The sequence below is a fragment of the Lutra lutra genome, chromosome 2, assembly GCF_902655055.1.
Source record: "Lutra lutra chromosome 2, mLutLut1.2, whole genome shotgun sequence".
Lineage (NCBI taxonomy): Eukaryota > Metazoa > Chordata > Mammalia > Carnivora > Mustelidae > Lutra > Lutra lutra.
Window position 1 is genome coordinate 3,109,890 of NC_062279.1, and position 14,401 is coordinate 3,124,290.

General features: G+C 44.7%; 1 protein-coding gene across 3 annotated transcripts in view; it reads right to left on the reverse strand.

The window, feature by feature from the left end:
• Positions 1-14,401, reverse strand: part of CSMD1 (CUB and Sushi multiple domains 1) — a 2,014,336-nt gene that overhangs the window by 210,865 nt on the left and 1,789,070 nt on the right. For all 3 annotated transcript variants that reach the window (XM_047713603.1, XM_047713595.1, XM_047713613.1), the window contains one exon: positions 6,674-6,778. In XM_047713603.1, the coding sequence (XP_047569559.1) occupies positions 6,674-6,778 (105 nt within the window). The remainder of the gene's footprint in view (positions 1-6,673; positions 6,779-14,401) is intronic.

Below are 14,401 nucleotides of genomic sequence, written 5' to 3' on the forward strand. Positions count from 1 at the left end.
GAAAAAAACATGCTAAAATTTGAGAAAAAGAAGAAATCTCCAATTAGTCCTGCCTTGTAAAGGAGACACATTCAATTCAAACAATGTAAGAGTTTGCAAATTTACTTCTTTAGAAATTTTCTCTTTTTCCTCATAGCTGGGTCACTGTTTAAAGAAGGCTGGCCTACTGTACGTGTTGTAAGAGATCTGAAACATATACTGCACAGTAGCTTCCCTGTCTCCCCTGCCTCCTGGAGGCCAAGTGTCTGGTCTTACAGACTTCAGGAATGTTTTGTTAACTCCACTTCCTTCCCAATAGTGAGTTCTGATAAGAGAAACAAAAACAAACACACACACACAAAAAAAAAAAACAAAAAACCCCACAAACTCCTGAGAAAAACTGAAATAAATCCACTTCTACACAGGCAGTTATCTCGGTGCTATTCTGACTGAATGCCATGCATGAGCCCTGGGGATGCTTGCGTAAGTGCAGTGACCTTGCACCGGAGGGCAAATTCACTCAGGGGTTTATTGGGTTAACCTGGGTAAGATGCATTCAATGGGGTGTCGTATGCAGAATTAGAATTAAAATATCTTCCAATTTGGCAAGACAAAGGTACATATAAGCTGAGACACAATAATAGTCTTATTTAATAGAGAAGATTTTTTTAAAGACTTACTTAGTAGAGAAAGAGAATGTGCTTGCATTTGAGTGGGGGAGGGGCAGAGCGACAGAGAATCTTTAAGCAGACTCTATGCTCAATGTGCAGCCTGATGTGGCGCTCCATTGCAGACCCTGAGATCACGACCTGAGCTGAAATCAAGAGCCAGAGGTTTAACTGACTGAGCCACTCAGGTGCCCCTTCATAGAGATTTTAATAATCAAAACCAGGATTGTTAAGTAAACAGAGGTATACGTAAAAATCTGAATAAATAGTTTCTATGCAAGAAATTTCTAAATGGGGTAAACTTCTAAATTGGATGGACTTACACTGTTAATTTATCTGTAATGTAAGTAAATATTAAAGTTAATTGTATAATTTATCTGTAAATATCTCTGAATTTCTTCATAGTTAGGATGAATCCTTTATCACTATGTTACAATTATGTGTGTGCTGCATGGATGATAGATATAGATAGACAATTTCTTTTAAAAATGAACATTCCAGAAAAGCTTCTTCATGGTCAACCTAAAGAAAATAATTTTGGCATTTATATATTTATCTTTGAACAAGGGGAGACCCCTAAAATGATTTCCACTTCCACGAGGAATATAGATACCTGAACAGTAAACCACTGTTTTCAGTTTAACAATGAGAAAATCTAAACTGCAAAGTCATAACTTCCCTTGAACTCGTCCCGGAGCTGAGGTTGCAGGTAGCTAGCTGAAAGCAATTCCAAAGAAGAGAAACCCGTTCCAGGGGACACAGGGCGTGGAAGCCGTCTCTGTGACAGAACACAGGACAGAGGCAGCCAACACTCATACTTCGGAAAGAACAAAACGAACCAGGTAACCTCTTGGCAAACCACCAAAGACCAACCCCGGGGCTAAAACAGCTCAAGGACCCAGATGGAGGGGAGTCTGCCGTTCCTTCTACAGGTGATTTAGAGCAATGTTGGGGGCACAGCAAGAGCCTGGAGGGAGCCCCCTGCACCCACCCCGCCACACAGTGTTTCTATGGAGAGAAAGGCATGAAGCATCACATGCTGCCCTGAGCCCATCACTTGCAGCCAATGAGACAGGCACTGTAGCCAGAGAAGGGTGGATGGAAACGATCTGTGTCCAGGGTGTGGCCAGAGAACCAGCATGGGCTTAATGTCCTCTATGGATTCCAAGATTATGGTCCCCTAACCCTGGGGACAAGCAGGAAGTTCCCCCTGAAAGACTGACAATAGGTAGAACTGGAGGCCTTGGGAGGGAGGCTGGGGATGCTGAGCACATGTCATCTCTAAACGTAGACTCCTGGGGTCTGGCACTGCCTGGAAGAGAACGGCAGCAGAGCCCTGAGGCTGGCATGCACCCAGCACAGAGTGACAGGTTATGGCAGTCTACTACTGGGGAGGGAGAGAGTTTGGAGGAAGACCACATCTTCTGAAAGTCTGTTTAGAGATGACTGGAAACCAAGGTGGAGGACTAATCCTGAGAAAATCACTGGAACTCAGCACATGGTGCCTGGCGGCTCACCATCTGGGGAACTTGAAGGGAACCAAAAGCAAGCAGAGCAAGAGGACTCAAACTAGTTCACCTGGGGCCCAAAGGGACTCGGTAGCTTACCAGCAGTGGTGTGCCCATTCCCAGGCATACGTATTATGAAAAGCGTTCTCCACCGTTCTACTCAAGGTGTCCGTGTTTAGTAAAGCATTTTGAGACGCACAAAAGAGGCAAGAAAAAGCAACCCTTTGTCCAGAAATAAAGCAACAAAGCCAGATGCAGAACATACTCCCAGAATGGAGATATTTATTTTTAAAGATTTTATTTATTTATTTGACAGAGAGAGAAACAGCAAGAGCAGGAACACAAGCAGGAGAGTGGGAGAGGAAAAGCAGGCTCCCCCTGAGCAGGGAGTCCTATGTGGGGCTCGATCCCAGGACCCTGGGATCATGACCTGAGCCAAAGACAGATGCTTAACCAACTGAGCCACCCAGGGGCCCCGAAAGGAGATATTAAATGGGAATATTAAAATAAGTATGAGAAATATGTTAAAAAATCTAGGGAGACAGGAGGCATGCATGAAGAGATGGAGTGATGATTGTAGAGAGACGATAAGGATGGAAAAAGTCAAGTGAAAATTTTAGTCGGGGAGTACCGACAACATCAGAGATGAAGAAGGCATCTAATGGACTCGTTAGTAGATGTGACACGGCTGGGAAGGACTTAGTGAATCTGAAGAAAGGTTAAGAGCAATCACACAAAGCAGGACACAAGGAGAAAATAGTGAATAAAGCAGAAGTGAGCGCCAAGAGGTGTGAAAGGATGTCTGAGAGCCTAGCGCGCGTGGGATGGAGTACCAGCAGAAGCCGAAAGAGACGGGCTGACGGCAATAGCTGGGACGACAATGTGGCTGAGATTTGTTCCTGACCAACAGAAGATGTCAGAGCATAGATCAAGTACGTCAAGAACGTCAGGACGAATACTGAGAGTGCACCTGCGCTCTGCCCTAGACACATAGTAATTATCGGGATGAAAATAGAACATAAAAGATAAAATGTTGCAGCAAGCCAGAGAGAAAGAACACACGCATGTCTACAGAGGCAGGAAGTAAGAAGTTACTTCTCACCATCAACTAAGAGATGAGAAGACGAGGAAATGACATCTAACACACTGAAAACAAGAAACTTTCAACTTCTGTACTTGGAAAGTATCTTTCAAAAATGAAGATGCAATAATGACTTTAAAAAAAAAAAAAGGCAAAAGCTGGGAGAATTCATCGTCAGTAGACCCACACTACAAGAAAGATGAAGGAGCGGTCCTCGGACAGAAATTTGGGTTGACCCAGAGACATAACGAGCTCCAGAGATGCTAAAAGCAAAGGTAAATATGAGATATTTATTTTTCTTATTTTCTATTTACTCTAAAAGATCACTATTGTAGTAAAGTACTAGAAACGTAAAAACCAAATGTAGTAAAAATATTTTGTGGGCTTTATAGCCTGTAAAAATAAAATGTAAGGCAATGAATAACATAACAGAAGGAAAGCAGATATTAGAAATATACCCTTGTAAGTCTCTTTTACGTGAAAGGGCATAATATCACTTGAAGGTAAGCTGTGCTAAAATAATAAAGATGTATCTTTTAAACTCTAGGCAGATCATTACATTTTTAAATTTATCTCCATAGTGGAGATAAATTGAAGCAATAAAAATATTCAGTTAAACCAAAAGCTGGCAGGAAAAGAGGGGAGAATCAACAAAATATAAGACAGACAAAGGTTCCAATATGGCTTATGGCTTCGATCTTATCATCTCTTCCGCCACCAAATCCCACTGAAATCAATAAACCCTGGTTACTGACATACTGATATACATTGTGTACACACACACACACACACACTCATGCAGAAGATATATTCCTATATATAAAACATTCTATGCTCTTTCGTGTTGAGTTTAAGGACAGCTGCCGCCATATTGTTCCTTAGGAGTGAGTTCATATGCTACATATCCTTAGCACAGATTTTCTTATTTCCAGGATCCACCAGTATCACTATTGTCTATAAACATCTTTAAAGTTTCATGAAATCTATTTGTTTGGTTCTGTTTTAGTAGTTTTTCTGAAGAAAAGAGCCCAGAGCAAGGGTGACACCTGTGTCCTACTGTGGAACTGTGTCAACATTCCCATCCAGGTCAGAAGGACGCTGACCTGGCGAACGCAGGAAGAACTCAATGATGCTGGTCGTTCGAGTGTTACTCAGATCACGCGAGAGAACCCAGGTCATACATACGGGATCAGGCCTTCTTGGAATTGCTTCTGTGACTGGTAAAATTTGATAATTCATCCCTTCAAATAATAATGCTTGTTTTCTGTTTGGGACGTTCCCGTCAGTGCCCATCTAGAACAACGGATTGTGATAATTACCCGGACCTCGTGCTTACTTCAAAGTCCGCATTCAGAAGCAGGTGTGGATCAGCCGTGGTAGCTCTGGTTTTAGGGAAAGACAAACTGATTCAGAAGCTCCTCTACCTTCCTTGGGTCATCGACCTGCTCATGACCCTTGGGGTCGTCGTTTGTAAAACAGCAGTGCATGCTGTCTTTATGACGGGACAATTGGGATCCTCACACAGGGTTCAGTCAAGGGCCTTTGTGACGAAGTGTCTCACGTTCCATGGGTTACTAGCAGTGCAACTACGGGCCATGTCCCTCCTTCTTTAAGTGCTGGGCATCCCTCAATCCAGGGCTTTTGGAGGACAAGTGAGTAAGTAGCTGTAACATGTTCAGAGGAGGACTGACATAGAGTGTGTGTTTTCGTTGTTTTTCTTATAGTTTCATGAATATCAATTTTAGTGACAAATCTGAATTTAGAGGCTTGCAGATCGACAGTACATATTTTAAGTAGATGGAAATATGCCAACGGATTAAAAAATGCAACAATCTTTTGGCGGCTTAATTCAACAGTCCTTGTACTCTTCGAGGTTGGCCTCAATGAGATTAATTCTATAAACCCTTAAAATGACACATATTTTCAACTCTGGCCCAAGGAATCAGAAGGAAATGAGCGCCTATAAATAATATAGGAAGTTGGGAGGACACAAATGACCCCGGGGGGTAGGGGGACGGCGGGTGGTCAGAATGGTGTTAGCACAAGAAAACAATCCCTCAGAACAAAGGTTAGCAAATGAAAATGTAGCATTAGTCTGGGCAACCAAAAAATAAATATGGTAAGTATTTGAAAAAGGCCTTGGATATTTAAGCAAGATGGATTTGGTGGGAAATATCTCAGTCTTTTTCTTTTAATGAAGCATACTGGTTAGGAATAAAGTGGAAAGTAGATAATTATATTGTTGCCATTGTAATTGTACATAATAGCAACTGAGGATGAATTATTTTATGAGCACCTCTTTTTATAAGAAGTGAGTGAAAAGCCCAAATCCACAAGATGAGTTTGAGAGAAAGACAGAAGAACATTCCTGAGTTCTAACGTTGCTAAAAATATTAGTGAATTTATTAACACTATCATAAATAAAGCTGATAGTTTCCTATCTACAGATGTTCACAAAATGTATCAAAGTAGCAGATTTTTTTCCCAGACATTTCCTACATAAATAACATCCACACCATCATTTTACACTGTCACCAAAGTAGTCCTATTCAAATAAATTGGAATAAACTTGCATACAAATGCCTGTAATAAGTAGGGGAATTTAACTGAAATGGGAAACAGCCCCGTGGTTTGTGTCTGGTTCAGAATATTTATCATCAGCTGGAAATCTGGCCTTTCAAAAACATGCATGCATTTACATCTCAGCAAACTGTTTATCTCAATTCAAAAGATCACTTATTAAAACTTATCCATGTATTTGCTTATTTGCAACTGCTTATTAAAGATGATGAATATCAACATTAAGCATTTTCAGTGCTTGAAAACATGTCCTAAAATAAACCTGACTCTCATTGGAAATTCTTATTTCATTTTTACAAGGTTTACCTGCATCATCAAACGCCAAAGAAGAGTTGCGAATCTGACCTTTGTCAACCCATTTATCAGACTCCTAACTCATCTGCACATTCATTTTTAAAAGGTTAGCGTCTCCTTCGCAATACCTTCTTCCAATTAAAATGAATAATACACAAAGCAGCAGGCTCGGTGGTGGTTCCGTGCTGGGCCTCTGCTAACAGCCTTGGAGGCTACAAGGGGAAAGGCCTTATGACCATAATCTGTGGGAAATTATGATTTTCTAGGTTTCAGGATATTAATATAAACATCTGCTATCACTCACAAAGAAAAATCAGGAATCACACAGTGTCGCTTTGTGCTTTTCAACAATTACTCCAGATACTAACATCTGCATGTCCTCATTCCTTTGCTTTTTACAATATATATTGCACTGAGAAAGATTTTAAACGATGCACATTCATGCAACTTGTAGTTTTGGAACAACACTATTCTCCTACGTAGTAAGGGCGTGGACTTCCATTTTGTTCAGAACAGCGCTCAGTAAAACAAGGGAAGTTGGACGCAGAAAGAGTTGACCTTACTTTTGTACTCCAGGTGAAAGCCGGCAGCTGCTACACTGATATCGGACTGGAAATGCAGGTAGAGCTGGTGGGAGGTGCTGTTCAGAAGGGCCGGGACTGTGGTTCCTGCAGGAGACAGGGAGTAGAACAGTCATTTGACAAATGCATTCGCTTTTCCGTCTATACTACAGATGTGGTGTCTGCTTCAGTTTCCAAATCCCTATGGCCTGGTGGCTACCCGTGTAATCTGTGTACTGGCTCTAATCCTTCTGTACTTTGAGCCTTTCTCTTGTTCTCATACCATAAAGTGGCTCATGTTCTTTGTTCTCCTCAAGCTGACATGACATCTATCGTCTCAGTGCACAAACTCACCAATTCTTACATTTCCCCATGCACTGGCTTTTTACATTGCATTCTTCTTCTTTTTTTAAGATTATATTTATTTATTTGGGAGAGAGGGAGTGCACGCACAAGCATGGCGGGGGGAGAGCAGAGGGAGAGTGAGAAGCAGACTCCCCACTGAGCAGGGATCCTGATGCAGGGCTCCTGCCAGGGTCCTTCAATCAAGACCTGAACCTACGGCAGACACTTAACCAGCCCAGCCACCCAGGTGCCCCTCACACTGCATTCCTTTAATGACACAATCATTTTGGTTTTTTCTTATTTTGGCTTGAACAAAGAAGGGACAAAACTTAAATGAGCATGTCTTATGGAGGCCCAGGGGTGGGGGGAGGAGAGAGGGGGGCAGTTAGCCTGGGGGACTGATCCAACATATTATTGCTAAAACGCTGCTTTTGACTACATTCTCTCTCTTCTCTCCTTGTGTGCGCCATGCTAAATGATGTTCCCGTTGAGATTGGCACATGATTCCAACTAAACACGTGTGAAAAGGAAAATGCAGGTTTATGACAAATAATGTCTTTACTTAAAACTGTTCTGCCTGTGTTGTGATGACCGACAAGTCAGTAGGAGATGTACAGACGTTGAGGACAAGAGTGACAAAGACACTGTGATACTGGAGGGGGCTGAGGAGAAGAAGAATGTCCAACAATAGGAATTTTAAAGTATTCTGGTGGGAGGCATTCCATAGGGAAACGATAAGCCGCTTTAAATTCTGTGTTCTATGAGTGCACACGCTTTGCCGCCTGCACGGCCTGGCTCTCTCAAACGCATACTCAGCACTGAGAAGAGTCAAGGAAACACCTGCTGGGTCAAACTCACCCAGTTTGAGCAAATTACTAGACCAAGCTACACTGAAAATGACCCTACTGTGTCAAGAAAGAAATACTATTTCAAATGATAGAATAAGGAGATAAGCTCATAATTATCCAAGACAGATGAACATTGTCATAGAGGGAAGCTCCTCCATCATCCTTCCCTCTCCAGCGATCCCGGTGTCCTCCACCAGCTCTAAGTCAACGGCTCCAGGTGGAGATTCCGGTGGGCCTCATGTCCCTGGGTGTCCAAAGGACAATTGAAGATGGCCTGTGCCAAGCCTAACTCTTAATCCAAGCCTGCAAACGCTGGCCAGCCTCCTGCACCCTCACGCCGGTCAACAACATGTCAGCACCTCCTCCCTCCCCCATCAGAGCCGCCCTTCTCTCTGTGACATCGCGCTCCTCTGCAACCTGCCCACAGACCCCACCTTGCTCGCCCCTGCCCCGCCCCTTCACCGCCGTCACCCCTGTGCCCTCCTCCTGCACCCGTGAGCTGGAGGAGTGCAGCCCTCTCTTGGCTTGTTTTCTGAACTCACTGTTGTCCCCAGAGAGTTCATTCTCTGTTCAGGAGTTGGAAGAAAGGATTTTTTTTAAAAATGAACTTATGATTATTCATACTAAAATTCTCATGGATTCGTGATGATCTTAGAATGGAATTTCAGCCTCCTTGATCTGGCCTAAAGACCTTGCATGATCTAACCACTGCCTGTATTTCTAGCTGCTTTTTCACAACTGATTCTTCTGTTCGAGGTGTCCCCATAATTGTAGCCTGTTTCTCTTCAACCCAGTTTACCTTTTTATTAACATTCCATTATAATTAACATACAGTGTTACATTAGTTTCAGGCGTACGATATGACTCAACACTTCTACGCATTACTCAGTGCTTGTCCCGACAAGTGACAAGTGCACTCTTAATCCCCAACACCTATTTCCCAGCCCACACCCCCGCCCCTGTGATGACGACCAGTGTGTTCTCTACATTCAAGAGTCTGCTTTTTGTTCATCTCTCTTTTTTAATTTGCTCATCTGTTTCATTTCTTAGAATCCACACGGGAGTGAAATCATACGTTAAGTGTCTTTCTCTGACTGCCTTGTTTCCCTCAGCAAAGCACTCGCTGGCTCCATCCATGTTGTTGCAAATGGCGAGATGCCATTCTTTGTCATGGTGAGTGATATTCCACCGTATGTCTACACCACGTCTTCTTTATCCAGTCACCCATCCGTGGGCCCACAGGCTGCTTCCGTATCTCGGCTGTTGTAATTCATGCTGCCATAAGCATGGGTTGGCGAGGATGCAGAGAAAGGGGAACGAACCCTCTTACACTGTTGGTAGGAATCCAAACCAGCACAACCATTCTGGGAAACAGTATGGAGTTTCCTCAAAAATTAAAAATTGAGCTAACACGATGCAATAATTATTCCTACCTCGTCCTACTCCTTCAACAATCTCCCCTCCCTTCTCACACCAAGTCACTCACTAGCGCATGCAGTAAATACATCTTCGTCAGCTTGATAAACCCATAAGCCTCCTCACCAGATACACCAGTTACTTCCTGGCTACACACCAGGCAGAACCTCCCCTGGTCAGCACAGAGCCTCAGAGCCTGGTGCGTCATTCAGCAGCTGACGACAAGAGACAGAGAGACCCACCCATGAACCACGGAGCTGTGGAAGCATCTACTCTGTGGCCCACAGCTGTCATCGCTCTCAGCTCCCGCCTGGGCTGCTGGAATGAGCATTCGTGGACCTCCCACAACCTCGTCCGCCTTCTCCTTGTTCCGCACACAAAACCAGCTCATCACAAATGAAGAATGCTTGTAAATTTCATTTCTAGACATGGATGAAAGACACATGTTTCATTGGCATTTTTAAACTCTTTTAATGTGCTCTGAGGGCTCATCCCGCAGGCCAGGGAAATTCAATCCCCATCCTGACTGGGGGTCCCTTCCCTGCTCAGAGTAAACAGCCCCAAACACTCGGGGCTTCTGCTCTTCACATCACATCTGCTCATTCCCTGACCTCACAGGGGCCCTCGGTTTCCAGCAGCTCCAAGGTCCAGAGCCCGCCTTCGGCAGACTGCTCTTGGCCTCTGTCAGTGTGTCGGACCCACACGCCCTGGGCCCTGCCACATTCCTGCAACCCCGTGAGCGATCCCACCAAAACTTGAGTCCCCAGAGAGCTTGCAGGCCTGGGGAGTTCCTCACCCTCCTTCTGGCCATGTCGCAGTTTGCACCCTGAGCCTTGCCATCCTCTCTGCTTGGGTTTGGAAGTTTGGAGCTGTGGGTTTGGAAGTCCAGAGCCAGGAGAGGCTTGAATCCAGGTATGACAACTGCTGTCTTTAGACCATACCAAGTGCAAAACCAGGCTGCCTCCTGGCACGAGGTCAGGAAGAATGCCAGTGCAGGGAGACAGAAACAACGTGCCAATAAGATATCCTGTCGTAAGTGCAGATGAGTGTGTTGCCTCCATTCTGCAAATGCATTCTGGACTTTCTGTCGACCTTGGGTTAGCACTGAGAGTCCTTCCCTGCATTTACCAAGGGTCACACTCAGATGGAGCATGTGCCTGGGCATCTCTGGCCCGTCAGAATCCAAACCACTCCTCACCTGGACTGGAAGGAGGAGAGTGTGAAACGGGAAGAATACGAAACACTGTGTGCACTGGTCTGACAGTGCGCTGGCACACTCACAAGTGTCTGTGCGCAGACATACTCACAAGTGTCTGACTGTGTGCGGGCACACTCACAACTATGTGTGCGGGTAAATTCCTCTGGAAATTAGAGTCCCTGACAGATGTGGGGTCTGTGTCCCAAACACCTTCCTGGCTGTCAAGACGGGCCGCTCTGAGAGGTGATGCCTTTTCAGGCCTGACGTGTGATAGCACAATTCGCTGTAAGAGCATGTCATCATGTGTCGCATGGGAGATACTTAAAAGAGGTTTGAAGGTTTGACGCAGGTGCTGTCTGACCTCAGTCTGAGACAGAGACAGGCAGACACATAAGTTGTTTTTCAACCATAAGACCATCCCGGCTGGTTAGCACAAACCTATAAAGAGAGACTCTTGTTGAAACTACCTAGTAACTGAGAGTTCGGATAGGGGGTGCTGCAAAGAGGGGTGACCCTATCATACGGTCTCACTCCCATGTGGAACGTGAGGACTAGCACGGAGGGCCAGAGTGGAGGGGAGGAAACCTGAAGGGGAGACGTCAGAGAGGAGATGAGCCATGGGAGATTCTGGATCCTGGGAAACAAACTGAGGGTTGCAGAAGGGAGGGGGTGAGGGACAGGAGAAGTGGGTACTGAGGAAGACACGTGTGCTGGTGAGCACTGGGTGCTACACGCAGCTGCACAGTCAGGGACACCACATCGAAAGCCAGTGATGCTGGCTACACAGGGGCTAAGTGAACATAAGCAAAAAAAGGAGGGGTAGCCTGGCCTGCTCCCCAAAACAGAAGTAATTATTCTGAGAAACACTGTCTCTCCTCCCCCCAAAGAGGGCACACCCAGGGCCTCCGAGAGGAACCTGGGAGGAGGGAGGAAGGTCAGGAAGTTGGCCCAACTCGACACACCTGCCAAAAACACTGATTTTTACCCACTTTTGTTGATTGTGTATGATGCTTGCTGTCTTCTCACTCTGGTATTATTTTTGTAATTTATTTATTTTTTCCAGTGGTTTTCCAACTTCTTACAATTGTAAAGCCAGTGTAGTTACCAGAGAGTGTTGTGCCGGCTTCGGGTGCGCAAGGTAGTGACTGAGCAACCCCGCACGGTCCTCAGCGCTCATCGCAGCAAGGGTCTTAGTACCCGGGCTGCCCACACAAGCAGTTTTTGTAGATTTAGGTAAAGTTTGCAGAAAGAATAATGTTGCAATAGATCTAACTTATCTAACGAAATTCGCTCTCATGACAGCCTCTGCACGACTGGTTGCCTGGCTTTACCCGTACTGGGGTGATCAGTGACTGTTCCCGTTACGTTACTTCGCTTCATTAACTAAAACTCCTTTCAAGCACAGCTGCCTCTCCTCGCTTCCCACCCATGGGTCTTCTACCCAAGACTAGAAAACGACCCAGCTCCCATGTCCTCCAAAAACTGCTCCCTGGCCACCCAGGGCTGTAGTGACACAGCTTTTCTCTGAAAGCACATGTAGGACGACATGTCCCAAGGGCTTCCTGCTAGTTCCGTGCCTCTCTTTGGGAGACGAGACTCTAACGTACACTTTCCAGAAGCTACTTCACTGCCTCTGGTCCCCACATCTGCACACACGGGACCCACTGCACATTGTTCGACGTTTTTGTCTGTTCGTCTGCAGTCGACCGGGTTACAGTGGGGTCAGAAAACTCACGTCCACCCACCCACCCACCCACTCTGACACAGATTCGTTCTGTCACTGAAAACATCTAACATGTTCCCATTCTAGAAGGTGAAGACGATATTAAGTCCCGGACCCGTGAGTCGTACGTGACTGTGTATGGAGCGATGCTTTGGGAATCACATTGCTCCTACGCGCTACTGCTAATTGTAGCAATTCCTGAACCATGCCCTGCCCCTGCTCGGACCTCGATCAGGAGAGATCGTCACCAGCTCTTCTGCAAAAGCTGCTGGATTTTGATGCCTCAGGTGACACACAAAACACACACATGCCAGTTAGCCGGAGAAGCTGGGAGGATGCTCCAGGCCCCCGCACCTGCTGCACAGAGAGCGGCCCCTGGGGCTCCTCCAGAAGGACAGCAGGAGAAGACTTTCCCACCACACAAAAGGCAGCTGGGAGTTTTTTTTTAAGTGCTGCCACAGGCAGTATATTTGTGATTACATTGTTTTACTGTGACCTACATAGAGCAACACCCAACGAAGACAATGGAGAAAGGACGTTATTGCCTCTACTGATTCTACCATCACCACAGATATTTACTTCCCCTTAATATGGATTGTCAGCTACAAATTGGTATGAATTTTGATGTACTCTATTCATTTATAATTTATAACCTGCCTATTCTCAAAAATAATTTTAGATGGCTTACAACATAAGCCTTACATATACAGAGCTGTTCAAACAGAAATAAAAATTCTAAAAAACATGAATTTATTCAAGAAGTCAGTCGATTCTTTTTCCTGAAGTATATACCAACTTCTCATTCTTCTTTGTTTGTACTCAACCACTAACCTCCAAAATGGGTTCGATATTCTTTCATAGATATTTTTAAAAGTACCATAGAAACAGAAAAAGTTTAAATACTGATTATGTTTTTTAAAATATTCAAATTTTATGGCCGATTTGTCACTTTTTTCCGTAGAAAGTTTTATTAAAATCTCCTGTTAAAACATTTCAAATCATCTCTACCTTAAAAAAGGTGCCAACCTAGTACAAAAGCTTCCATATACCCACTGTCTCTCCATATAGCATATCATAATTGTGTCTATCTCCACCTCCATTCATTACATGTACATGTAAAATTACCTTATCCTAAACCATTTGTGAGCAAGTCACAAATGTGATGGCCTATTTCTTGTAAAAATTCAGTATGGTTTCCTTACAACAGAACATGGCAATTCTAAAAAACGAACAAACATGCGAGTTTATGTGGCAGAGACGTGACACACAGATCTCGTTCGATTTCCAAGACTCTTCTTTCTGCTTGCAAAGGGGTTCCGTCCGTGATCACTCAACCATCCCATCTTCCGTTCTCTTCGTCTTCTTCCATCAGGAAGACTTTCTTAGTCTTTCCCATGCCTTCTTCGGTTTGATACTTTTGAAAAATACAAGCACATTTTTTGTGTGTGGAATAGTTTTCAATTTGAGTTTGTCTGACAGTCTGCATTTTGGGCAAGAATGTCAGAAGGCGATGCTGTATTCCTTCGGGGTTGTCTCCTCCGCTCCCTGCTCGCTCTTGGGGTGTGAGGGAGCTGGCTCGTTCAGGCTGAAAGGCTGCATGTCATCCCAGCCCTGCGTACACGGCATCATGTCGGCTCTTAAACCAGCCAGGATGGGAGTGTGTGCACTCCGTGACTGCAAACCAACCCGTGGAGCTCTCTGGTGTGTCTGTCTGGACAGCAGGTGTACCAGCACACAATGCGAACCTTGCTGCGCTCTTGGTGACCTTCACATTCACGTTTGTTGAAGGTGGCATCTGCCAGGCTCTTCCTCCTGAAGTTACCACTTCCCTGCTTTTGATGAACACAGATCAGGTGGGGATGCGCACGGTGACTGCGTACGTGCTACTTCTCGTTGGAACTTTACAAGTCAGGTTTAGCACCCACTGATGTTCCAGCCTGAATCATTAACAAACTTAAAGGTTGCCAAATGGTGATGCTCTAATTCTGCCTCCTTCTAGATTTATTAGTTTGCATTCTGTAAGGGAAATCTTTTCATTCATTTCATCGATGCACATATCCTCTTATAGCTGGATGGATTCATAGATTTCTATTTTATACAAAGTGGTTCATCATGTATATTTTTTTTCTTCCTACCAGAGCCTTGAGAAATGAGTCCTCATTTATCCAAGAACACTTGGCTCCTCTAGGGAAGACAGTATT